Source organism: Psammomys obesus, unplaced genomic scaffold, assembly GCF_907164565.1.
Source record: "Psammomys obesus unplaced genomic scaffold, mPsaObe1.curated_primary_1811, whole genome shotgun sequence".
Classification (NCBI taxonomy): domain Eukaryota; kingdom Metazoa; phylum Chordata; class Mammalia; order Rodentia; family Muridae; genus Psammomys; species Psammomys obesus.
The window spans coordinates 14,000,019-14,012,844 of NW_026596064.1; the positions used below are offsets into that span (position 1 = coordinate 14,000,019).

Sequence of the window (12,826 nt, forward strand, 5' to 3'; positions counted from 1 at the left end):
GCTCTGAGCCCAGCTCCTACGGCTCACTGGCATGGAACAACACTGTGTACCAAGCTCCACGTGAATGCTGCTGAGAGCTCTATTCCAGCTCTAGTCTCAGCTGTGTCCCCGCTACAGTCATCTGCCTCCTGAGCGTGCCTTCTGCACTAGACACAAGTGGAGCTCCATTTGGCTTAAGGAAGAAAGAGCTGTGTCTCAGAAGGCATGTCTCATGGACTGGTGGTAATCCCAGGCCAGATGCACCAACGGGTTGGAGTGGCAGTCCTGGCCAGATGTGGAATTGGGGAATTGCCCAGCCCATCTGGGGCTCAGTTCCCTCTCTGCTCTACAGGGTCTTTCCAGTTGCTTTACACTCAGATTGGAGCCTGCAACTCTGAACAAGTTGAAACCTGTGAGCTTCCACCCCTGGCTCCCGAGCCTTCACTGAGCGTCTCCGCAGTGGCGGCCAGGGGTTTCAAAGGTCACCCCAGCTGGGCGGATTAGAACAACAGATCTCCCAGCAAAGTTGGCTGCCCCGCAGAAGGCAAGTTGCAACATCTGCGAGGAGAGTTAGAACAAAGCCCCTTACTTTCTCTGTCTGTCCCAGGCTCTGCGTGCTCGGCTCTCCCTTTTCTCTCCTCTCTTGCTGGACCTTGGACCAGATTCTCAGCAGCAGTGAAGCTGGCCTCTGACCCGCCTTCTGTGGAAGCTGCCTGGGGAGGCAGCTGCCGTCAGGTGTGTCTGTGGGGGTAGCCCTGTGTTTCCCTGCTTGGCTTTGCTTGGGTGGGTCCTGGTGAGTCAGGCTGGCACAGTTGAGGAGCAGCTCCATGGTGGATTAGGAGAGATTAGGGTATTTGTCAGGATTCGAGCGAGCACATTGCAGAGAGGATTAAGGAGGGCACAAGGGGCCCATCAGTGCCTGGGGTGTTTGTAGGAGAGTGGTTTTGTCACCTCTGCTGTGTGCTGTTGGGGGTTTACAGGCAGGATACCTGCTTGTGAGTGCCTCCCAGCAGGGAAGATTAGGTGTTTCCAAGCTGTCCTGTGACTTCCAAGAATAGTGCAGGGGCAATTGGTGGTCCCAAACCCACTTCTCTGGCTAACTTGACTTTTTGAGTCTCTGTGTCTCAGAGCAGCACTCTCCCTTGGCCGAGGTGGCAAGTTCCTTTCTAGGTTCAAGAGACGATTTAAAGCGCTTTTGATCAAATTAAAATCCAATCCACTCAGAGCTGCTTTGAGTGATTAATAAATTGCGTTACTTGTAGAAACCTTATATGGAGCTTGGCTTTGACGCAGAATCAGTGGACCACTGCTCTTTTGACCCCTCCCTTGGGCTTTTCTCTTTCTTCTTTGTCTATTGGTCTGTATCTGGAGGAGTACTGAATGAACCCCCTGGCTGGGGGGTTTGCAGCTGCTCAGTATGGCCCTGCTGATAGAGATTGCTGCAGATATCATCCAGTTCCTCTGGTATTCGCCCCGGAATGTGGTCACCAGGCTTGATGTGGGTCAGAGAGGAATAAGAAGGGTTTGGCTCAATGTATTATTAATTCTTCCCCAAATATGCAGTAGCCATCAGTTGACACTATGACTGGAATCTGACAGCAACTACGGGGCAATGGGCTGAGGGTGAGCAGAGCTGTTTGAGCTGTTTGAGACTTGGATTTGGTTTTGCTCCTGCGACAGAGGAGCCATCCTCCTCCTCATAGGGAACGGGGTGGTTCTTGGCAGCATTGACTTCTCTGTGTTTTTTCAACCTGAAGCCAAACCCCATCTTGTCTTTTGTTCTTTACGCCAAGTGTGCCCCTTTTTAAATTAAAATTAAAATTTTTAATGTATGAGTGAACATATATGTATGTGAATGTTCCTCAGTGTGCCTCACGGGTGCCTCAGTGTGGGTGTAGAGGCCAGAGAACAATTTGGATATAGGCCATCACTTTCCATTTTGTTTGAGCCAAGGCTGCTGTTGTTTCTCCTGGTGCTGTGTATGCCAGGCTAGGTGGGCCCTGAGCGTCCCAGATTCTTCCGTATCTGCAACATGTGTGGTTTTTATGGATTCTGGAGATTCCAACTCACCTCACACTTGCAGAGCAATGCAATTACCTTTATCCACTAGAGTTATCCCCCTAGCCCAGGTATGTTTCTACTGATGAGAGCATTTGGGACCCTCTGGAGATTTTGATGGACTGAGCAGATTTGGAGTCATGAAGGTTTGGAGAGACACTCTGGGGCCTGGCTTCACTTCTCTCAGTTTCCTACTGTCCTCAAAGGCTGGGGAGTCTTTTGTCTTCTAGAGCAGAGAGTGTTAAGTTTTCATCATTGTGACTAGTGCCTCAGAGAAATGATTCAGAAGCAGGAGGGATGTACTTTGGCCAGTAACTTCAGTCCATTGTTGGTTGGCTTCCTTGGTTCTGGACCTATAGTGAGGCTGAACATCTTGGGGAAGGATGTGCTGGAGAGAACAGCTCATCTCACAATGGCCCGGAAGCAAGTGCAGGGACAGGGAGAGGCCCTTCAAAGGTGGCCCCCTTTCCTGTGATCTACTTTCTACAACTAGGCCCCACCCCATTGGTATGAACTCATGAATGTAGGAATCCACTGACGAACCAGTCACTGCTCAGTGATTAGATTCAAAAATCTAAACACCAAACCTTGAACAAGTAGGTCATGGGGCGATACCCCAAGCCACAACGTGGAGTCACCTCTTCTGCCCTTCTTCCTCTGGCAACGCTCAGGCCCCTGCTTGTTGCACCTTCAGGTACTGAGGACAATCTGGACCTCTAGAAAGCCAGCAGACATGATGGCTCTCTGTTCCTACTGTTTTCCAAGCTCGGTGACCTTGAAGCATAGCTGGTTTACTGTGCTCCCTTGTCCTTCATGAAAGGGCACCCTGAGAACTGTCTGTAGGATTGGGGGATCAGATGTGAGGGACCCAAGAGATGCATTCCCTATCTGCCATAGGCACAAAATACTATAGCTAGAGGTTGCCGGGAAGCGCAGGCCTCCTTCCCGCAGAATTGTCTGAGGATAGGTAAGCCCACATAGGCTCCTTGCTGTCTTTGATGATGGGGTCTGTGTCCGCAGGGTGAGACATGGGCTTTCTTTTGGATGCTGTGACAGATCTCACTTAGTGTCTTTCACACTATGATTCTGGCTTATGTATACTGCATTCCCACCCATGTCCTCTCTCTACCCTGCAAGGTTCATACTGCTCCCACTTGACAGAAGAGAAAGAGACAAAGACAATGGAGGTCCCTTGACCAAACCATATTTGGAAATCAGCAAATTCAGTGTCGCTGAATTTGTGGTGAAGTTGAAGAAGCCTGAGTCTTCTGTGCTTGGATCACCTCCACGCCAGTTCTAGAGCTGGCTGCACTGTGTATCTGTCACTCACCTCAGTGGCAGTGTACTGAGTGTGGATGAAGCAGTGCTCTTCCCAGGCTGTGGTTCTAGGTAGCCATGCAGGGTGTAAGAACCCGTTCATATCCTTCTCACTACCACACTCCCATGCATCACACAAGTACAAACGACCCTCCTCCCACACGTAACTGTTCGTTGTTTTATACATAGTGGCTGGTTTGGTACACAATAGGTGCTCAGTTAATATATTTTGAGTGAATAAATGTCTCTTCATTCTTGCCATTAAAATCATATTGGAAGCTTGGAGAGATGACTCAACAATTAAGGTCACTTGCTGAACTTCCAGAGGACCCAAGTTTGGTTCCCAGCACCCATTTCAGAGAGTTTGCAATTTCATCTAAATCCCGTTCTAGGGAATCCACTGCCCTTTTCCAGGCTACTCATACTTGCATGCATGTAGCATACACTCACATAGACACATACAAATAAAATTTTTTAAAAATTTAAAAATCATATCAGATAGAATGTATTGGAGCTCTCATACTCATTACAATACTGTTCACAATAACCAAGGCATGGAATCAAGTCAAGTAGCCAACAGTGGATGACTGGGTAAAGAAAACATAATATTTACCCAGAGTGGAATATTTTTTACCCTTTAAAAAAAGAAATTCATTATTTGTGACAACATGTAGATGACTAGAGGACAGTATGCTAAGTACAGAATAACAGAAGTGTTTTAATCCAGATTTAGAAATGTAAAAAAACAATTTTTTAGAAATAGAAAGTAGAACTGTGGAGAGTCTATCTTGAAAGGGTATGGAAGGAAGCTGGATAACTGATGTTTATTATCAGCTCTCTACACTGTGGAGAAATGCCCGAGGAAATCAGCCTAAAGGAAGAAAGGTTCATTTTGGCCCACAGCTTCAGAGGTTAGTTAATTCCATGCTTTTGGGCCTGTAGTAGAGCAGAGCGTCTTGGACTGTGGAGGAAGCTGTAGGACTACCAGAAAGCAAAGAGGGACAGAGGATGGGCTGGGTCCCAGTGTCCCAATCAAGAGCAAATCCCCAATGGCCTAGTGAGCAAGCCTGTCACACATGAGCCCTTGCTAGATAATCCACCTCGAAACCACAGCAGGCACCAAAATGCAGTCAGTTCCCAAGCTCCAACAACTTACTACATATTAAGGAAAAACTAAGCGGTGTCCAAGGAGATGGACCTGTAGTCACTGCATTTAATCATGTACATATCGCATACGTGTATTTAACTATCACTTGGCATGCACGCATATATACACAAAGCAAAATAATACAGAGGTAGAGGATGCTAACTGCTGACTCTCAGTGAAGGAATGTTTGCGTGCACTGATTCTGTTTTGTTTGTTTGTTTGTTTTTCTGTATGTGCCCCTGTATGTAGCTAACTGTCATTCTGGATTTTTTCCCTATGTCTAGCTTTTGATTCAAGTAATGCCGTCAGTATATTTGGCTTGCTCAGATTCTTTTCTGATAATGTATTTCTACGTGCGGGATTACTAGAAAAAGCGGACACCCTTTTCTCCAGAATCCTCCTGCCTCATTGCTTTCCAGTTTTCCAGGAGTATGGCTTATTGGACTCCTAGGAGAGTATGATTGTGCCTGTCTCGCCGTGGTCTCACCAGCGGTGTTTGTTTCTGTTGATTTGTTCGTTTGCTTTGTTTTTGTTTTTTGTTGTTGCTGTTTTGTTTCCCTTGGTGTATTTCATCTAGCTTAGGAAAACACAGGTTATGGTTGATGTGCAGCCCCGAATGTTCCTGGGCTTGGGGGTGAGGGTGGAGGGAGGCAGCATTCATCTGTTTACTCTGCAATGCACATCTCTGCCCATTCATGCCGTGGAATGATTTCTTATTCTGTGAAAATATGCTGGCCCTGTGTTTTCATTGCAAACATTTTCTCCTATGTTATCATCTGTCTTTTAATGTAGATGACATGCTTTAATGTGCCAAAAAGAAATCTTAATCTTACAGGGAAATGTTTAAGTGCATGTCAGTTGAGCAGCCTTCAACCTTTTACCGTTACCTCAACTCTGTGGCAGGAAGCACAATGCCCAGGGCACACGCACTGGTCTCATGTTGACTTTGGACACATTTCTAATCCTTGGACAGGTTTCTAAGCCTTAAAATGGGATGGTGAGGTTAGCTGTTGCTTAGTGCTGCTGGGAGTAAATGAACTGTGTGTCTACAGAGGATGTTCCTGACACACATGAAATGTGAGTCAGGTGCTTGCCTTACTTGTTCCCTCCTGCAGCCAGCCTGAGAGTGCTATCATTTGGAAAGGAATTTTGTTTACAAAGCTCAGGCCTTATCAGTGAAAGAGAAACCAGGTTTGTCAGGCAGAGAACTTGCACACAGACATGCTCACTAAGTGTTTGCAGTGTAGAAACCACTAAGTGGCCAGTAGGAGGGAGCTAATCAGACACCCATTTCTTAATTTGTTTAAATCAGGTTATTTCTTTCTTCCTTCCTCCTTACCTCCCTTCTTTCTTCCTACCTTTCTTTCTCTCTCTGTGTGTAACAGAGAAAGTGAGTAAGAGAGTGAGACAGACAGACAGGCCATATACACATGGATATGTATGTACGTGCACCTGTGTGCGTGTGCAGACGTCATGGGAGGGCTTCAGATGTCCTGTTCTGTCTCTCTCCATCTTCTTTTGAGGTGGTATCTCCCACTGAACCTGGAGCTAGACTGGTGGCCAACTCCAGTGATCCCCCTGTCTCCACCGCCAACAACAGTGGGGTTAGGCACATGGCTTTGTGCAGCTTTTCTCTGGATCCTAATTCAGGTCGTCCTGTGTGTGGAATAAGGGCTTTTTGCCCATTGGCCCATCTCCCCAGACTTTAAATAACATTTACCTTGATCTCTCTCCACCTCCCTCCCTCCCTCCTTCCTCTTTCCTTTCCTCTCACCCTCCCTTCCTCCTCCCTCTCTATTATTTTTCTCATGACAGGGTTTGTAGCCCTAGTTGTCCTGGAACTCACTCTATAGACCAGGCTGTCTGCCTCCTGAGGGCTGGGATTAAAGGTGTGCACCAAATCAGATTTCTTAAAAGCTTCTTATCCACTTAATTTTATGAAAATTTAGGTTTGCTCTCTGCACGACTCCACCCTCACTTCTGCCGCTCACTGTAGCCTCCTCATTTGCATAAAGATAGGTCCAGTTCCGGGAGTGTTAGGATTAGGTTACATGGGAGGAGCAAGAGCTGGAGTTCCACGGGGAGAAGTCTGTAGTTAACAATAAGGCGCATTTCAGAACAGCTGGAAGAAGGTTCTGACTATCATCACCGCAAAAAAGTGGTAACTATCCAAGGGGATGGATGAGCTGACTGTCCTGACTTGGGTGTGTGATGCCATGTACCAAGACCTCACATTGTATCCCATAAATACAATGGGTTACTATGTCGGCCGAAAATAAAATGATAAAGCAAAACTTTTAAAAACGAGGTCATAGACAAAGGTCCTCCACACAATGTTTGAAACAGGGCGAGTGTTCACTAAGTGACAATTTAAGATGTTATTTATTTTGTGTGTGTATGTGCCTGTGCCATGGTGTGCATATGGAGGATAGCATGAAGGAGTCATTTCTTCCCTTCTACTACACGGGACCTGGGGATCAAATTTAGGCCATCATGCTTAGTGGCAAGTGCCTTTTGCTCACTGAGCCATCTTGCCAACCCCCCAGTAAGATAGAAATTATTTTTTTTTTTTTGCGCATTGGTATTTTCTAATTTTTTACCTTGAAACATACTTGAGTTGAGAAGAAGCAACTCAAAGGAGTTAAACATTGTTTGCTTCGGTGGGTAGCCATTATTCCCGTTCACATCAGCCTCTTAGTCCTAGCTGTTCTTGCCAGCCTGCAGATAGGTCTTCTCTAGTCCCATATCTGCCTTGGACAGGATCCTAGGTTCACGGTATTCTTGGCACTGATGGCATCATTCTGCTCTCCCTCTTTTGAGGTTTAGCCTCTCTGGACCATAGTTATAAATGAAGAGACAGCCTAGATGATCTTCCAGTTCTTCCTTCCTTCCTTCCTTCCTTCCTTCCTTCCTTCCTTCCTTCCTTCCTTCCTTCCTTCCTTCCTTCCTTCCTCTGCTTTAAAGATTATTTGTTTGTTTGTTTATTATTTATTTATTTATTTATTTATTTATTTATTTATTTATTTATACAGTGTTCTGCCTGCATGTGTGCCTTCATGCCAGCAGAGGGTACCAGATCTCATCATAGGTGGTAGTGAGCTACCATGTGGTTGCTGGGAATTGAACTGAGGACCTTTGAAAGAGCAACCAGTCCTCTTAACCTCTTGAGCTATTGCTCCAGTCCCTCCCTCCTTTTTTTTTTTTTTTTTTTTTAATGCTTTGGCCTTTGAGTCTTTCTACAATGTAGTCCCTGGGTTGACTACCCCTTCATTCAGCTACCAACTCTCACCTTCTTTCTCACTTGGGCACTAAAGGTGAGATTATAAATAACATTAACATCAATCTCCTGACTTTCTTGGAGTTTTGATGCCATTGTTTGCAGCTTAACTGTATGAGTTCTTATAGTTCAGGCAGAAGCAGCTAGGACTTCCCACCTGTATTCAGCTGGCTTCACGTAGACGCCAGTTGAACACAGGCCTATTGTGAAACCTACAAGCAACCCAGTTTCCCTGGTCTCATCCAAGCCGTGCTCTCTCAAAAGACAGATGGAAACTGTGAGTGGGTACGACGATGGCAGGCATGGCCTGGTGGCTGGGGTCTGTCTTGCCTGGTTCCATATGTGGCAAAGCCATAGAGAGGTACTCCAGGTACCGTGCCCCTGCTCCTCAGAGCTTGAACCATAGGGCTGGGCAAGTTGTATCTATGAGGAAGATGACGTGCTGCACATTGTAAGGCCTGACTTGTTCTTCTTCACTTTGTAGACCATGGGGGACGTCAGACTGTTCGCCTCCTCACACATGTCCAAAACCTCCCATGCTGTGGATCCCTCGAGAGCCAGCTCCATGCCCCTCACTGAGGCCCCTGCTTTTATTCTGCCTCCTCGGAACCTCTGCATTAAAGAAGGAGCCAATGCCAAGTTCGAAGGGAGGGTAAGAAGTGTGGTTGAGGGGGAGGCAGGGGAGGCTGGGACGGGGAGTGTTCATCAGACCTTGTCCTCAGAAGCTTGACATGTCAAAAGGCCTAGTCTTCCTCTGGACCTTCATATAAATTGAACGTATACCATTTTGCTTTGTTTCTCGGTTTATGGTGAGTTTGGTCTGTGTCGGTGGACTCAGCAACGGAGGGAGCCATGTGAATTGACTACCCTGAAGTAGTTTGCTGCTGGATATGTTCTGGATATGTGGCCTGGTGTCAGAAGGAATACACATTGGGTTTAAAGGTGTGCTCTAAAATCTAGGCTTCTGAAAATGGACTGATAGCTCTCCTTTTTTTTTTTCTGGAAGGAATGTTTTATCAGCTGACCTCCTGATTATATCCAGAGTAGTAGGATGACAGATAGGACCCTGCTTTAATTTTGACACCTTTTGCCAATGAATCTTGAGCTCTTTCCTTTCTAGGGCCACCATTTTTCTTCTTCTGAAATCATGAATGACAATTCCGTTTTTGCTTCCTGTTAAATAGGTGAAGATGGGAACACAGAAGAAAGTCTGTATGAATAGCTGATGTTGTATACCCAGTGGAAAAGCCTTTTAGTATGCTGTTAGGTATTAAATCGGCTTTACCTGGAGGTGAAATGGACATGAGGGAGGTTACAGGTAGTGTTAGAGATCAAGCACAGGGGTCCCGTCCCCGGAAGCTTAAAGGCCTTGATGTAAGCATTCAATGAAGAGTGAGGGATTCCTAAGTTTTCCTGTGACTCTGTAAGCACGAGCCCCTGGAAGAAAGAGGTCCAGCAGATATTTATTGGATGTCATTGGCCTTACCTTTATGTAGGTGGTAGGTTTGGCCATGTAGTCAATTTGGAGAGTGTGTTGGAAAAAGTCCAGTCCAGTTAGGACCTTTGCTAATGGGTCTGCTCTAATATCAATATTTTACATATTTTATCTAAAGCAGATCATAGGGGCAAGGTTAAGGATGTCTGTGGACTCCACCAGCATGGAGCCCTCTTCTGTTGCCCTAAATTTAGTCTACTTCCTATCATCTCCACACCAGGAAGAAACCCTGGGTGTTCAGAAATGGCCTGTGTGACCACAGAAAGGAAGTGCTGGTTCATACCACAGCACTGGTGACCCTTGAAAACCTTCTAGTAAGTGAAAGAAGCTGGACAGGAAAGGACAAAGCCACACAATTCCATTTCTAATGCATGCTCAGGATGGCATATCTGTGAGGACAGGAAGAAGATGAACATGCCCAGCAGGTAGAGGAGAGAGGGTTGGGCATGGCTGCCAGTTGTTACAGTTCCTTCCTGAGATGGTGAAAATGTTCTGAAATTAGATGGTGATGGTGGCTAGGCGACTTTGTGAATATTCTTGTAAAATGCTGAACTATACACATTATAAAATTTAAAAGCCATTTAAGACATGCCTTAGTCAGCAGAACTCCCCACTCTCTTACCACACTGCTTCTGAGGGACAGCTCCGTCCTTGGCTTAGCTTCCCAAAACACAAAGGAGCCATATCTTTGAGTTGAGAGCTTTGGAAACTTCATGAAGCAAACATTCACCTAGCAGCTAGCACACCTACTTTCCTGTACCTACCACAAAGCTAGGGTTTCCTTATCTGAAAAACAAAACAAAACAAAAACTTCTGGCTGTTTCTAGCCCACAGGAGGCCGGGAAGCAGCTAATAAGATAGAAGTACTTCCTGATGTCAACAAGTGTCATAATGCAGTACTTCCCTGGCCGAGCTGAAAATCACATAACACACGTTTAATCATCTCCAATGATTCAGTATCATAAGGTACATTTACCAAGCTGTGTTAGTTGGCTTTCTATTACTGTAACGAAGTTACTGAGTTAAATCAGCCTTGAGAAGGTGGTTCATTTTGACTCAGGATCTCCAAGCTTTCAGTTGCCTGGCCCATTGCTTTTGGGCCTGTGGAGGGGCAGCACATCACAATAGGATATACGGTAGAAAAAGCTACTCACTCTGCCACCCAGAAACAAGAAGCAGAAGGAGTCGGAGTCCTGACGGCCCCTTCAATGGCACATCCCCAGTGACCTAATTTCCTCCCACTAAGATTCCTCACACTACCACCTCCCAATAGGGGCTCCCTAAGGACAAGCTTTCATCATGTGCACCTCCTGGGGCAACCCCAATCCAAATGTAAGAACTGCAGAATTCTTAAAACAGCGTTGCCTTGAGAGCATTTTATTTGCCGTATGTTGACCCAGTAGTTGGTTCTGCCTATTCCCTGCAGACTGTGTGTTCCTATGAATCAGCTCATTGGCCCACCTCCCTGTTGCCACCTGACCAGGATCAGCCCAGAACACTGCCTTGGCAGCATGCTGGAACATAGCATATACAGAAGGCTGTTAGGAAGAAATAGTCATATAGTCTCTGGCTTATTTGCAGCATAAGAACCTGTGGCAGAAAGTGCTCTATCAACACATGTGGCCATAAGGACATGGAGCCATTCTCATCAGGGAAGGGCCATCTCTAATGGCCCCAGGATGAGGAATCTGGTTGTGTTGGTACTGAAACTAAAGCTGAGCTAAGGACATCCTGTCCTGGTGCCCTCTCAGAAGTAAAAAGGAAAGTGGTGGTGTTGGAGTGCCATGGCTCAGAATAGGTGTCGCTATTAGGAGAAACCGGGCTTTCCCAGTCTCCCACATGCTTGGCCAGAGGTGCCAGCTCCCCTTCAAGACTGCATCTTGACCTCTGGGGGCCCTGACTGCAGTGCCTTCCTCTCACTGGGCACGAAGCCTGTTCTAGGTGCCTTTTGAACCAGACCGGTGTCTGCCTCTCTGCCACTGTAGGACAGCAGCTTTGAGAACTGAGCTCTTGCAGGAGCTTTATCCACGGTACCTTTCTGAGATTATGCGTCATCATTCAGTTCTGCCTGGAAGTACCTATTGGGCTCTTTCTTACTGATGCCCAAGAACCCCCCATGGGCTTCCTTCTCCCTCTTGAGAGTTGACATTCCAAGTGGAGGGTCTTATAGCCTCCAGCTTTCCTGGAGAGGCCAGGGACTGTGCCCTCGCTGAAATTTGGTGGATGCCACAGGTGTGAGCAAGTCAGGAAGGCTGTTTTCCTACCACCTCCAGGGCAGTGAGTAGCTGTCAATTGAAACTTGACCTTATTGTTTTTATTCCTGAAAGCTAAAATCCTAAAGCCATGTGCTCATTTCCATTTGCCTCTGTGACTGCTTTTAAGCAAAGAACTAAAGACTAAAGGGACCCCTCCTGTGATAATGCACTTCTTTCAGCCAAGCCATGGATACTTTAGAATGGTGCTGCAGTTGCCAGCTTTGGTTCAGGCCTTTCAGAGGCAATTCAGGCTTGAGCCTTTCTTCACATGGGGTTAGGCCTGCCTGTTGCATCTTTTAGCACTTGCCTTTCTGTGGCAGATGCGTTGAGCAGCAAACATATAACCTACACCCATTCCACGTCCTGAAATAACCCCAGTGGCTTCCTTTGCAGTTCAGGGTGGCCCAGCGACACTGTGCTGAAGTCACCTAGGGGGCTTCGTGGAAAACTGTCTTTTTCATGATTAGAAGTTTAAAAAGGGGCTGGAGAGATGGCTCAGAGGTTAAGAGCACTAGGCTGTTCTTCCTAAGGTCCTGAGTTCAATTCCCAGCAACCACATGGTGGGTACTAACCATCTGTACTGAGATCTGGCGCACTCTTCTGGTGTACAGGCACACATGCAGGCAGAACACTGTAGAAATAATAAATATTAAAAAAAAAAAAGACAAAAAAAAAAAAGACATCCTAGATGCTCTCATTTTCTACCTTACCCTTCTTCCTGCCTTGAACACAGATGTAATGCCGGTGCTCAGGCAGCTATTTTAAAACCATGAGGCATTAAGTGACGACACTAAGGATTGGTGGGAGGGAGGAGAACACTCAACCAACAGACCAGAAAAAAAAAATCTTAAGGCTTCAGGGCTTTCCAACATAAGGTCCTTAGCTGTGATTGTCCATTCAGGAAATTTTAACCCCCCCTCCAAATCTTCCTAACTGATGTTAGGTCTAATGATGTGTATGTAGAGGTGGGATCCCTTAAATTGTAGGATGCACAGGGACTGGCCAGAAGCTCTTTTGGTCCCTTTCTGAATTTGCCAGCGATGACAGGCTGCCTTATTCTGAGTTGAATATGGCCCTGAGGTTGAAACATTCCAGAAGAAGTCCTTCCTTCCTGGCAGCAGCCATTCAGAAGAAAGTCTTGCTCATGAAGGTTAAGTGGAGCAGTCTGTGGAGATGCTTCTGTCCAATCAGGGCTGAGATGTTTGGCTAAGCTACATCACATTTGAATGCGAGCATATGGGTGGGGTTCTTTAAGCCCAAACCTTGGGAGAGTGTGTCCAGAAATTTTTAAAAGTTTG

General features: G+C 46.3%; 1 protein-coding gene across 2 annotated transcripts in view; it reads left to right on the plus strand.

Annotated features, from left to right (window-relative positions):
• The first annotated feature begins 536 nt into the window (after positions 1 to 536).
• Mylk (myosin light chain kinase) overlaps positions 537 to 12,826 on the plus strand; it is a 178,098-nt gene continuing 165,808 nt past the window's right edge. For both annotated transcript variants that reach the window (XM_055624905.1, XM_055624906.1), the window contains exons 1-2: positions 537 to 714; positions 8,263 to 8,430. In XM_055624905.1, coding sequence (XP_055480880.1) covers positions 8,266 to 8,430 — 165 coding nt within the window. In that variant the 5' untranslated portion in view covers positions 537 to 714; positions 8,263 to 8,265. The remainder of the gene's footprint in view (positions 715 to 8,262; positions 8,431 to 12,826) is intronic.